We start from the raw sequence: 12,390 nt of genomic DNA on the forward strand, positions 1-12,390 counted from the left end.
TACTAAAAAGGGGAAGGGTGTGGTTGGTTGTTGCAAACTTCCTGGTGTCGGAATCCTGTTTTTGCAGCTGTCCACCTAGGTCAGGTCATGATGTTCCTGTAAACCTCCAACAAGACAAATGTTATTCTCTGTTCTGCAACTTTTTAATCTCTGTATGAATGGGAGAGTATTATACCCTTAAAGGTCAGAGGCTTGAGAATGGGCTCTCCTGCATATTTCAGGCTATAGGCAACATTCTTTTACCAAAGGTGCAGAACTAGCTTGACTAAGCACAGGAAATAGAGCACAGGGTTAGAGCCAAAAGAACAGATCTCGTGTGGTGTCAGATTTGTTCTTCCCTGTGTCACAAGGAGACAAGAGGGCAGGTTTCTGGGAGACTGTGCTTCATTTTCCCCCAGGTTACACAGTGTGGACTGTAGCCCTTGTGGAGGCTCCTCCCTGCTATCCTGCCCTCAACGGTTTGCCTTGGAGAGTGGGACCCAAGAAACCAGGCTGGCTGAGTTTCTGATCCAGCGCCAAGGCAGGAACAAAACTGTGTTCTTGTTTGTTCAATTCTCATCATCTATCATCTGCTTATCTTGCATATCTGTCTGCTCGAAACTAAAACCAAAAGCAAATCACAAATGGAAGGAAATAACTCTCTAAATGTCTCCATCCCTTTGTCTCCCAAGAATGAAAGAAAAAGGATTTTTTCCTTCTTTATGTAATCGTGCTTTGATTAGTGTATTATATGACTATAAGTATAGGTGTGTTTATACTCAGCACTAGGAAAATTGTAGTTACACAAGGTTAAGTCTGCATCCGACCAATTCAGAACTGACCCATTTCTCCTCTCTGCTCCTAGGTTGCGGGGTGTTTACTCTCCTGTCCTCTGTCACGGCTGCTGTCAGCGGTTTCCTGGTGGGGTATGAACTCGGGCTCATCTCCGGGGCTCTCCTTCAGATAAGAACCCTTTTAGCCCTGACCTGCCACGAGCAGGAGATGGTTGTGAGCTCCCTCCTCGTTGGGGCTTTACTGGCCTCTCTCGTCGGAGGGGTCCTGATTGACAAGTATGGAAGGAGGGCCGCCATCATCTTGTCGTCCTGCCTGCTTGGACTTGGAAGCCTAGTCTTGATCCTCAGCTTATCTTACACGACTCTGATAGTGGGACGCATCGCTATAGGGGTTTCCATTTCACTCTCTTCCATCGCCACTTGCGTGTACATCGCGGAAATTGCTCCCCAACACCGAAGAGGCCTTCTTGTGTCACTGAACGAACTGATGATCGTCATCGGCATTCTTTTTGCCTACATCTCAAATTACGCTTTTGCCAATGTTTCCCACGGCTGGAAGTACATGTTCGGCCTTGTCATTCCTTTGGGAGTTTTGCAAGCGATTGCCATGTATTTTCTTCCTCCGAGTCCTCGGTTTCTGGTGATGAAGGGACACGAGGAAGCTGCTAGCAAGGTTCTCGGAAAGTTGAGAGCCATCTCCGATACGACGGAGGAACTCACTGTGATAAAGTCTTCCCTGAAAGATGAATATCAGTATAGTTTTTGGGATCTGTTTCGTTCCAAGGACAACATGAGGGCTCGAGTAATGATAGGCTTAACACTGGTATTTTTTGTGCAAGTCACTGGGCAGCCAAACATATTGTTCTATGCATCAACTGTTTTGAAGTCCGTTGGCTTCCAGAGCAATGAGGCAGCTAGCCTCGCCTCCACGGGGGTTGGGGTTGTCAAGGTCATCAGCACCATCCCGGCCACCCTTCTTGTAGACCACGTTGGGAGCAAAACCTTCCTCTGTGTCGGCTCCTCTGTGATGGCAGTTTCACTGGTGACCATGGGCACTGTGAATCTCAAAATCCACGTGAACTTCACCAATATCTGCAGACACCATAGTCCTATCAACCAATCCTTGGATGAGTCTGTGTTTTATGGACCAGGTAACCTGTCAGCCAGCAACGACAGTCTTAGAGAATCCTTTAAGGGGATGACTTCCCACAGCAGAAGCTCACTAATGCCCACAAGAAATGACATGGATAAGAGAGGAGAGATGACCTTGGCATCCTCACCAAATGCTGGACTAAGCCAAACTGAGTACCAGATGGTCACAGACGCTGCCGATGTCCCAGCTTTTTTGAAGTGGCTGTCCTTAGCCAGCTTGCTTGTTTATGTTGCTGCATTTTCAATTGGGCTAGGACCAAGTAAGTATTTAATTTTTCATTCCTTCCTTCTCTGCCCTTATGAATGTCGTGTATTACTTTTGACCAATCAAAGCATCCTCCTGCCATTATAGTACTTCATACATAGAACTACCAGAAGCAAGATGGGGATAATATTGGCCACCTGATGTTTCTGTTGATGAGGAAAGTACATTTGGCTTATCTCTGCTTTGGGAAATGTGCAGGGCTAGTACTCAAGCAAGGATTCGTTTCTCATTATCTGTCACATGAGGATACTTTAATACCAATTGATTGGGAATGAATCAGACTCTGAAAGATACTTATTGCCCAAGAGAATATATTGTTTTATGAAAGCAAAGTTTGCTGGGACAACATTTCCCTTCATATCATTCTGAGTTTTTTCATAAGTGGAAGAAAAAAAAAGTGTTTAGATTTCCTTAAAGACACAATAGTGGAGGGGAGGGGATAGCTCAAGTGGTAGAGGGTGTGTTTAGCTTTCACAAGGTCCTGGGTTCAATCCCCAGTACCTCCTCTAAAAAATTAAATAAATCAATATATCTACTTACCTCCCCCCTTAGCAAAAAAGACACAATAGTGAGTGCATGATGCATTCCAGTAATAATGAAGAAGAAAGGAATTTAAAAGAAATTATTACAGGTAAGAAGATGCATTATTTCTTTAAGTACATTTGATCACTAGAGTAACCCCCCAGGATACTTTACTCTGCCTCTTAAACAGGAGAAGGGGAGTCAAGGAGTACCCATGGAACACAGTACGAACGGTTTACAGGGAGGTAGCTCAAGGGGGTTTGATTTGATATAGTCAGTCTGTTCCAAAGACAAAGTTAAAACACTTCTCTTGAGCAAACTCTCTAGAATTTGCTTGAATAGTTTGTGTGTTGCAGTTCTTTCATTTTTCACCTCACATGCAGAGTCTAATCCTCTCTGTAGGGAAGTTGTGAGGTTTTTTACATCTCTCTAGAAAATGATGTGCTTAAAAATCAAGGGTGGTTTCCGTCTACCACCCTTAACTCCCACCATCGCCTCTCATTCCTCTCCCTCCCCTTCCTTCCTCCTCACTTTCCTCTCTTACAGAGTTGGTATTGTAACTTTTGTTTGCAATGATCAAGGAGCAGACAAATTTGCTCAAATGAAGGGACATGTTGGATGTTCAGGAACAATAAGAAAACATAGGCTGTGTGGAAGGAGAAGGAATCGCATGGCCATAGGTTTCTGGTGCTGGCACCGGACTGTGCTTCTGGAAGGGCTTGCTCTAGTGATCCACTGTTAACTATTCATTCAGACGATATGTACTGAGTGACTAATTTTTTTAATAACCAGGATCAATGCTCAATGCTAGGGAAACAGTAATGAACAAGACAGGTATTGTCCCTGTCTTCAAGATGATTACAATCGAATTGTTGAATGGATTGAGCTGTGCCCCCAGTGTCTGCTTCTTTCTGGCCAGGAGCAGCAAGTTGGGCCTGCTTAATCTCAGTTAATTAGTAACTGGATTTGCACGTGTCCCATACAGCCTCTCCTCCAACTCCGTTTCCTCATCTCTCAGTTTCTACTCCCATTTCTAAGTGAGATCAGTCTCTAGATATTGATTCATTCAAATTCCTGACAGGAAATCTGATCGACTCTGATCTTTGCTGTGCCAAGTCATAAACGATTGTTCTCGTCCAATCAGCTGTGGAAAGATTGGACGACATGATCTAAAACACGGATGACCAGAGACTGTCCCTTCCTTTGGCACCATGAGTAGACAGATTTCTCTGTAAAACTCTGCAGGGGCAGACAGAGCAAACACTACAATGCTATCAGCCTCTGATCTCTCTGGCTTGTTCCTGGACCTTGAGCTTGCTTTTTAAGACTGAAAATGATAAACATCATTAGTGAGTAGGTTTCTGGAAACAGGTTTCTACCATTATGTCAAGATTCAGCTATCTTGGGTGTGGACCTGTGAGATATTTGTCTTAACCAGTTTGAGTTGCTATGGCTTAGACAACAAACATTTATTTTTCACAGTATGGAGGCTGGAAAGTTCAAAATCAAGGTGGCAGGAGATTCAGTTCTTGGTGGGGCCCTCTTTGCTTTGTAGATGGCAGATTGTTTGCTCTCTGGAGGGGAGAGTGAGAGAGAGCAAGCAAACTAGGTCTTTTGTGTCTCTTCTCATCAGGTAACTACCCCATCATGGAAGCATCACTCTCATGATCTAATTACGTCCCAAAGGCCCCATCTCTAAATATCACCACACTGAGGATTAGGGTTTTAACATATGACTTTTGAGGAGCCATAAACATTCAGTCAATAACAATACATGCATAGCTCCTCTGATAACATAAATCTAATGAAATTTGAGTAAGCACATTTTTTTTACATTGTTATTTTCAGAAACTCTAAAGTCTATTAGAAGGGCAAGATATGAATGCCAACTTGTACCAAGGAACAACTTAACCTTGTCTGTGACCCTTTCTGTATCAGTAAGTACAATAAGCTTTGCTCCTGTGATAAACTTCAGGTGGTATTTACTGTTCCACTGAGTTACCTGGCCAGCATCTTCCCTACCCGCCCCCCCCCACATCTGTTCACCCTAGAACTAAATGTATTTTCTTTCTACAATCATTTTCTTGATCTAATCTTTTGAAACATCAAGAACCAACAAAGAATCTAAGAAAAGGATGCTCTTTTTGTTTTCATTCAGAGAACCTCTCAGGTTGGCAGAGGTCAGAACATGGCACACATTATATTATGAGAGACACTGAACTTAAACTTCCAGAACCAACCTCTTCATGGTAAGAGTCCTCCCAAGCTCATCCTACTCTTCTTCTATTTTGTTTTCTGGGTAACTCTGAGAAGTGCAGTAAATTCTCAGTCACTCACATATCATTTGATACATTATTGTATTAGAGCAAGATTTCCCCTTTTCAGGAAACTCAGTCTAATTTTGGAAGAAAATGATGGGAGGCTGTTTGTTATCTACCTTTTAGAATTCCTCATATAGTGTTCTCCGCTAATTTTTTAAAAAAATATAATTTAAGTTTTAGATTCAACTAATATTTATTGATACCTCTTATGTCAAACACTGTGCTAGGAACTTTTTACATATTTTGGAGTACTTCATTTTATCTTCATGACAAGCTTGGGAAGAAAGAATTCACCAGATTTTATAAATGAAGACACTGTATCTCAGAGAAGTTAAGGGACTTGCTCAAATAAATGAAAACATCTCTTGTCTTCTGAAATGTCCAAGACAGGAATAGGCAGAACTGTGTTGGTGTTGAGAGTAACTGATAATTGTTAGTTCAGTCCTCTCCTTGAAGATACATTTGAAATAAGAATGAATGAAAATAGTGTATCATTGTCCATTGCATGAGACTATTCAATGGGCCACTCTGCATTTGATAAAAAGATAGAGACAATCTCTCCTTTTCCAAAGCTCTGCTAGGTGAGTGAGCAGGTACCTTTTTCATAAGGCTGAGCTGCAGGGTGGAGAAGGAGGAAAATAAATGACAAGAATGCAGAAGGTTTTGGTGTGCATTTACTTGAATAACTGAACTTAATTCAAATAGTGATCAATGTGTATATTGGTTAGAATTCAAGCACGGCTATGACAAAGACCCCAAATAGCAGTGCCTTAAACAAGATAAGAGTTTCTCTCCCTCTCTGTTAACAGCAGGAACTGGGCACTTCTAGGTGCTGTGGAGGCTTTCAGACCAGGTACCGGAAGCCTCTCCGTAGTGTCTCCAGGCCTCCCCGTAGCCTGTGCTTTAACACTGGCTCTCAGTGTATCATCCCAGATGTTTAGAAATACAAAGATGCATTTTAAAATTTCATCATCATTTTCTGATAGCTAATGATCCCTTGAGAATAGGTGAAATGCACAAAGTACAGTCAATTAAAGGGAGGCTGGGTGTAGAAAGGCCTGGATAAGAAGACAGTGTGAGCAATTTTATCAGAAAAGAAAAACCACTGTGAGTGATATGAGACAAGGAATTTCTTACAGGGATTGGACAGCACATAATTGTGGCAGCCACTGAGAAAGCAAAGATCAAGAAGGGGATGGTTAGAGGAAAAGGAGGAAGTCACTAATCAGGGCCACAGGGAAAAGCGGGTGGAGACCATGGAAGCCTGTGGCCTCTGCATCTGGTGGCAGCCTGACGTCTCTGCAGGTCAGCAGGGTAGGTGGAGGAAAAGCTGGACTCAGAGCAGAGGGGAGCAAAGACAAGGGACCCTGCTAGGACAAACTGGACTTTGTAAGAAGAAACTGGAACCCACATCTGTCTCACCGCGTCAGTTCTAACAATGTGGGCCACCTACAGAAAAGCTGGTGTCGTCCTCCACACAGCTTTGCCAAGAAGTTGGAAGAGGCAATCTGGGCACACTAGCTGCTCCCCCACGCCAGCAAGGAGAACCAGCAGATCATAACAGTGTGTCCAAACTGCACTGCTGTCCAGGGCACCAAACCCCCAAGCACAGGGCTGAGTGTCACTTTGGACTTTTAAATCTCATGCTAGTTTCTCTTCCTGCCAACCCTCACCCAGAACTACACAGGGGAGGGAATTCTGGGAAATGTAGTTCCAGCTTAGCTACTTTGACCCAGTACAAAATGGCCAGAGTGATGCACTCGGGGCTAAGAGAATAGATGCGAATCTAGAAAGAAATATGTCAGAATGCCAAAGGCCCTGTAGTCTGTCTTCAATTGCTGTAATAGACGTTTATTTCTTTTCATTAAAACATGTCTTATAAAATATATGAGTAGATTCCATTCCATTCACTTCTTAAAAAGAGGTGAGGTCATTTCATTAGTGTCTCTTGGCTTTTGTTTCTTTAGCTATAAAACCGAAAAACACTCTTTAGCTAATGCATTACAAAAACTTTCCTATTTATTTTCTCAGGACCGTTAATTGTTTCCCTTGAGCTGATGACTGTCACGTATCTCCAGTTCCGTAGCCTAACATGACTTCTTGTTCTTTTTTTCCCCAATGAGTGCTGGACTTTTCCATTTTGGTGCTTCGCTGTCAGTCAAACACAAAGAAGACAATGCTGAATTCTCATTCCCCTCAGGCCAGGGGGAATTGCCTTTCTTTCCCATGAGTCAGTCACTCAGGTCTGATGTTCTGGGGCCGTTTCTCAATCCAGTCAATGACCAAATGCTCTTGGATTTTCCTTCACAAATGGTTCCTGTGTTAATCTTTTCCTTCCCGATTCTGCCATCCCAGTCTACCCTTTCCCATCTCATTCCTAGATTACTGGGAGACCCTTCCTGTGGTGCTTTCCCCTTCCAGGCTTTTCCCATGCCCATCCATCCTCCATACCAGTACTCCTTAAATACCTGGTTCCTCATGTCACCACAGCTCACAAATCTTCCATGGCTTCCCACTTTCTACCATATCAGAGAAGTCAAATGCCTTTCAAGATGGAAAGAAGATCAGAAATTATCTGGCCCAGCATTTTTCTTTTATAGAAAAAAAACAAGGTGCCCGGGGGCACCATTCTCTGTATCCCGTGTGGGATCTATATGTACTATGTGAGTGGTTGCCCTGGAACACAACTCCATAGACTGTGATGTCCCCCGGAGTTGTGCAGATGCCCTGCTGGAGTTGGGGGCGATGATGGGGAACTTTGAAAATCATGCTACTTTTCCCTGCAGGATGAGAGATACAGTAGAAAGATCATGGAATTAGGCTTCAGAAGCTCAGAGTTCTAAATCTGTGTGATCTCAACCTCTCAAAGTTTCTTTTTTTTTTTCAAGGTCTTTATTTGTATGAAGTACTAGTTACTTCCAGCATAGAGCAGTTCTGGGCTACAAAGAACCTGAGTCTAAAGTCAGAAAACCTAGGTTCTAATCTCAGTTCTTCTGCCTACTGATTATGTGATTTTTAAATCATCTATCTCCTCCAAAGCTGCCTCTAATCGTAAATTGGACATAATAATACCCGTCCTATCTCGCAGCGTATAGGCGAGCATCAAGGGAGCAAGCACATGTGCAGGTGCTTCGGATGCTGTAACATATGATGTAAATGGAAGCTACCCTGTGATAACACAATTTAGTCCTTAGTGAAATAGTGTATTTAGTGTATTAATGTATTGCTTTGCAGGTTTACTTGGTTTATTAACCACAATGTGGTTACTAGATTGTGAGCTCTTTGAGGGGAGGAACGACATCTCATATTTTTTCCTTCTGTCCCTTTAAGCGAGCACTGTATAAATCTGCTTGAAAACCATGCAGAGTTGCAGTTCTGTTTCTAAGGAGGGGAGGAAGAGAAGAACTTTAAAACTAAGCTGAAGATGCAAGAAAGATCTCGAAGTGTGCTTCTCCACCTGTGTCAAGCTCTCTATCTAGTGGGTAGGCTAATTATCACAGAAGCTAGGCACACTAGGCTGCCACAGAAACTCCTGTTCCTCCTGAAACCATCATGTTTTTGCAAAACAATCCACCATGTGGGCATGAGTTCTAAAAATCTCTCCCTGGTTTTGACTATAAGAAAAGATGCTGGGGTGTTAGCCGTGCTCAGAAACGAGTAAGTAGTTGGAGGCGTTGAGGGCAGTTCTTTGTCAAGACAAAGAATTTGGGGGGAATTTTAGACACAGAGAATCTAAAAGAAGTTCCAGATTTTGTTAGACACCTCAGCCTTTTGCTTTCACGTGGAGAAGAGAGTCTTTTTGGAGCATTTCTCAGAATGAAAGCAATATTGATGAGGTGGAATATCTCAGGGTTGAAGGAGGTTTGGGTTTGAAAGAAGGAAATAACTCTTCATCGTGTGTTTTCTTCAACTTGTAATTGCTGTTCCAAGGGCTGTGGGGGATATCCATGCCTGAGGCTAGAAGGTAGTCGGCGGGAGACGGAATCCCTAACTTGCCCTCTAAGGAAAACAAGCACTTAATTCACATCCTATCAATTCTCCCAGAATTTTTAAAAGGAATCTGAATCACTGTCCTTTTTTCATTTCAACCTGCTAAGAATTAGTCATTTATGTCCATATGCATGTTGTAGTTTATTTTTTCTTTTCTAAAGGAAATATACCATAAGAATTCCAATTCAATCACCAACAATTGTATTCTAGAGCACTGGCATGAACCAGTTGGAATTTAAAGAGGATTTTTATTAAGAGCAAGGTTTTCATACCAGATCCTGAATGCATTATAAAACTTATTAACCTGATGCGATTATTGCTCAGGTATTTCATTTCTAGAGTTTATGGCTTGTAATAGAAGTAAATCCTTTGTGTAAACAGAGGGATAAAGGGAAAAGTACTTGCTGTTCTAAAGGAAAATCAAAAGCAAGATTAAATCATCCGTATTAAATCTTTTAAAATATGGGTTGGCTAAGAACAACGACGTGTCTTAATTGTATCAGATCACAACACACAGTTTCTCCTGTCAAAAAAGTGTTTCTATTTTTAGGTAAAAGTGTACTTTCTGGTCCTCTGTTTCCCTGACTCTAAAATAATAATGTTACCCTCGAATCTAGAATTCAGGAGGGGGCATAAATTCAGTACTAAGTAACCCTCTGTACTTTATTTTATACACTAAAAATATCATTCTGAGAAAGACTCCTGAGGCTTCACCAGCCTGCCAAAGGGGCCCAGAGCCCAGAGAGAAGAGCCTCCACGCTCCATTTCTCTGGAACTGACACTAAACCTCTTCCATCAAATAAAATCAGAAATAGACCCCACTGCTTTTATTGGAGACTTTTACTAATCATTTTGCTTTCTACCCCTTCTCTTTCACTTTAAAATATATTCAAAATCTTAACCTTACTCTCTACTGTCTTTCTGGGAAGGTCCTCATCATTTTAGCTGCTTTTAATAACTGAGTACTTTTCTGTCGTGGTTCAAGTTCAGAGTAGAATCAAGATTTCTGACATGAGGACACAGAGCCACATGGAGATTTCTCTTCTTCTCAGACTTCTAAAGTAAAGCAGAGATGAGCCCAAACCCGAGGCGTCAAGTTATTATCTCATGAGTTCATTTGAGGTAATACTTGTGTGGCCACTCTCCTTCAGATAGTCTCCGTAACTCAGAAAAAATGTGTGTGTGACTGTTCTTTTCACAAGAATTATTAGGGCTTTTAAAAAAAAAATCCCCAAATTCCTGTGTCCACAAATTAATTAATTAATCACTGCTTTCATCTCATGACTAATATCTTTTCATTAGAGCAGATGGAAGGAATTTGTCCAAGGTCACATACTAAGTTCAGTAATGAGGCTATGCCTGTCTTCCTTCAACTGCCTTTGTATTTACACATTCAAGCGGAACTTGACACTGAAGACTGAATAACAGGCGACATCAGATCACCTCTCCCAATCTCTTCTACCACATAGGCAGGAGGCCCAGCAAGAAAGCATCCTGGAGTGATCAGAGAGAGGAGAGGGAGAAAGTGGCGGGGACTCACTGGTTTATTCACTGGTCCAGGACATGTGGATCGCTCACGCACGACTCACCGGGCACAGTGCCATGTGCTGGCGATTCAGGGATGGACGAGTGAGAGCCACACCCCGCCCACGCAGACTAGTGGTAGGGACAGGCAATAAACCAGAAAATGATTATGTGTGTAATGCAACTTCCAGAGGAGAGAAGTGGAGGGAAGAGTGATGAAGAAATATAAAGAAGGATCAGGAGTAACAGCATGTCAAACGACCTTCAGGGAAACATGCACTTGGAGGTGCAGGAGGAGAGCAAGAAAGCCTGTACGATGGAGTGCTTGAATTTGGACCTGGCTTTGGCATCAGGTCCCCTGACCTTGAATCGCAGCTCCACAGTGTAGGACTCTGGGCAAGTAAATCCGTCATCTCTCTTGGCTTTAGCATCCTTACCCAGCTCACAGTGTAATTGTGCAGTTTAATGAAGCCACGTGTATAAAGTGTACCCAGTGCAGTGCCTGGAGTGCAGCATGGACTCAATACACTTAGTTATTAGTGCTAGTAAATATCTGGCCATGATCTAGACAGGAAATGAATAATTCTGGTAATACCAGCAAGGAACTCAGCAGGCACTGTGCTTAAGCCAAGCTGGGAGACACAGAAAGTGCTCCTTTGCCTCCGACTGAACTTTGGTGCTGTGGTCCTCCTCACCTCCCTTCTACGCAGTCCAGTTAGTCAGGTCAAGACTAAAAGAGGATAAATGTGTTGCTTGAAGTATGGTTCAATTCTGCATTACCTACAGTCACGAGAGCTTTCTAGGATATCAGAAAATTCTGAGGCTTAGATGAAAGGTGTGATTTAGGCTGGGAAGTACCCAACTGTTCAGTCTTCTAATTTGGGGCAACTAATTGAGACTATGTCCGGTATGCACGCAAACTTTGTCTCATTCATTGTTGTTTCCTTGAGCCTAACCTAAGGCCTGGACCACAACAGGAGCTCAATAAATACTAGTCAGATGAGTCAAAAAGAGTTTCTGGAACTCTCTCAGCTTCTGTGATTAAGGGGAGCTCCCTGTCTACTCTGAGGTTGACGTATTCTGATCTCTTCTGGTATGAATCTGTGTTAATATCTAGGAAACCAGAACGAAATATGGTTTGTGTGGAACCCTATGCACATTTGGCCAAAAATTATGTCTGAGTAAAGCTACCCAGTTGAGGATTCAGGGTCATTTCTAACTCATTTGATGATTAAAGAAGGTCGTGTTTCAAATTTATTAAAATTAAGGCCATTTTTAAAAATGTATGGTGTTGGACAGAATATTCATTTCCAAATTTCCACCTGTTTCTCCAAATACAAGATTCAGTCCTTCCCTTGCAGTGGATAAAAGGGAAAAAAAAAAAGATTGAGATTAGCCATATCATGGGGTAATAATTCCTGCCTTGGTTTAGTAATTGAATGTTTTAAAACGACTCTTTCTACAAAAATTGAGACAATTCTTTCATGGTTTCCTAGGAGAAATATGTAAAAATCTGAACCTGGAATTTTTTTTTCTTACTTAATTAGCATTAGAGCTTATAGAAATATTTCAAAGGATTATCTCAGACTTAAGAATCACATTAAATCTCTCAGTGTAAGTAGGCAGTCCAATGTCAATAATGGTAATAAAAGATCTTTGTAGACAAATCATACCAAAGCCACAAGTAATCAAACCTTCAATTACTGTAAACTGGCAGATATTTCAGCCCACTTGCAAGCTAACAAGTTAGCCTATCAGAATTCCATGGATGCTGGCAAAAGACACTGACTCCTTAGTCAGAGACAAAGGACGGTTTATTACTCATAGCAATAGCAATAGCCAG

The 12,390-nt window shown here is 42.1% G+C and overlaps 1 protein-coding gene across 4 annotated transcripts in view; it reads left to right on the forward strand.

Annotated features, from left to right (window-relative positions):
• Positions 1-12,390, forward strand: part of SLC2A12 (solute carrier family 2 member 12) — a 55,311-nt gene that overhangs the window by 18,445 nt on the left and 24,476 nt on the right. For 3 of the 4 annotated variants that reach the window (XM_010988699.3, XM_064486673.1, XM_031456370.2), the window contains exon 2: positions 845-2,185. In XM_010988699.3, coding sequence (XP_010987001.1) covers positions 845-2,185 — 1,341 coding nt within the window. Of the gene's footprint in view, positions 1-844; positions 2,186-4,870; positions 4,962-12,390 lie in introns of all 4 variants that reach the window. The other variant, XM_031456367.2, reaches the window with a different exon arrangement.

The sequence above is a fragment of the Camelus dromedarius genome, chromosome 6, assembly GCF_036321535.1.
Source record: "Camelus dromedarius isolate mCamDro1 chromosome 6, mCamDro1.pat, whole genome shotgun sequence".
NCBI lineage: Eukaryota > Metazoa > Chordata > Mammalia > Artiodactyla > Camelidae > Camelus > Camelus dromedarius.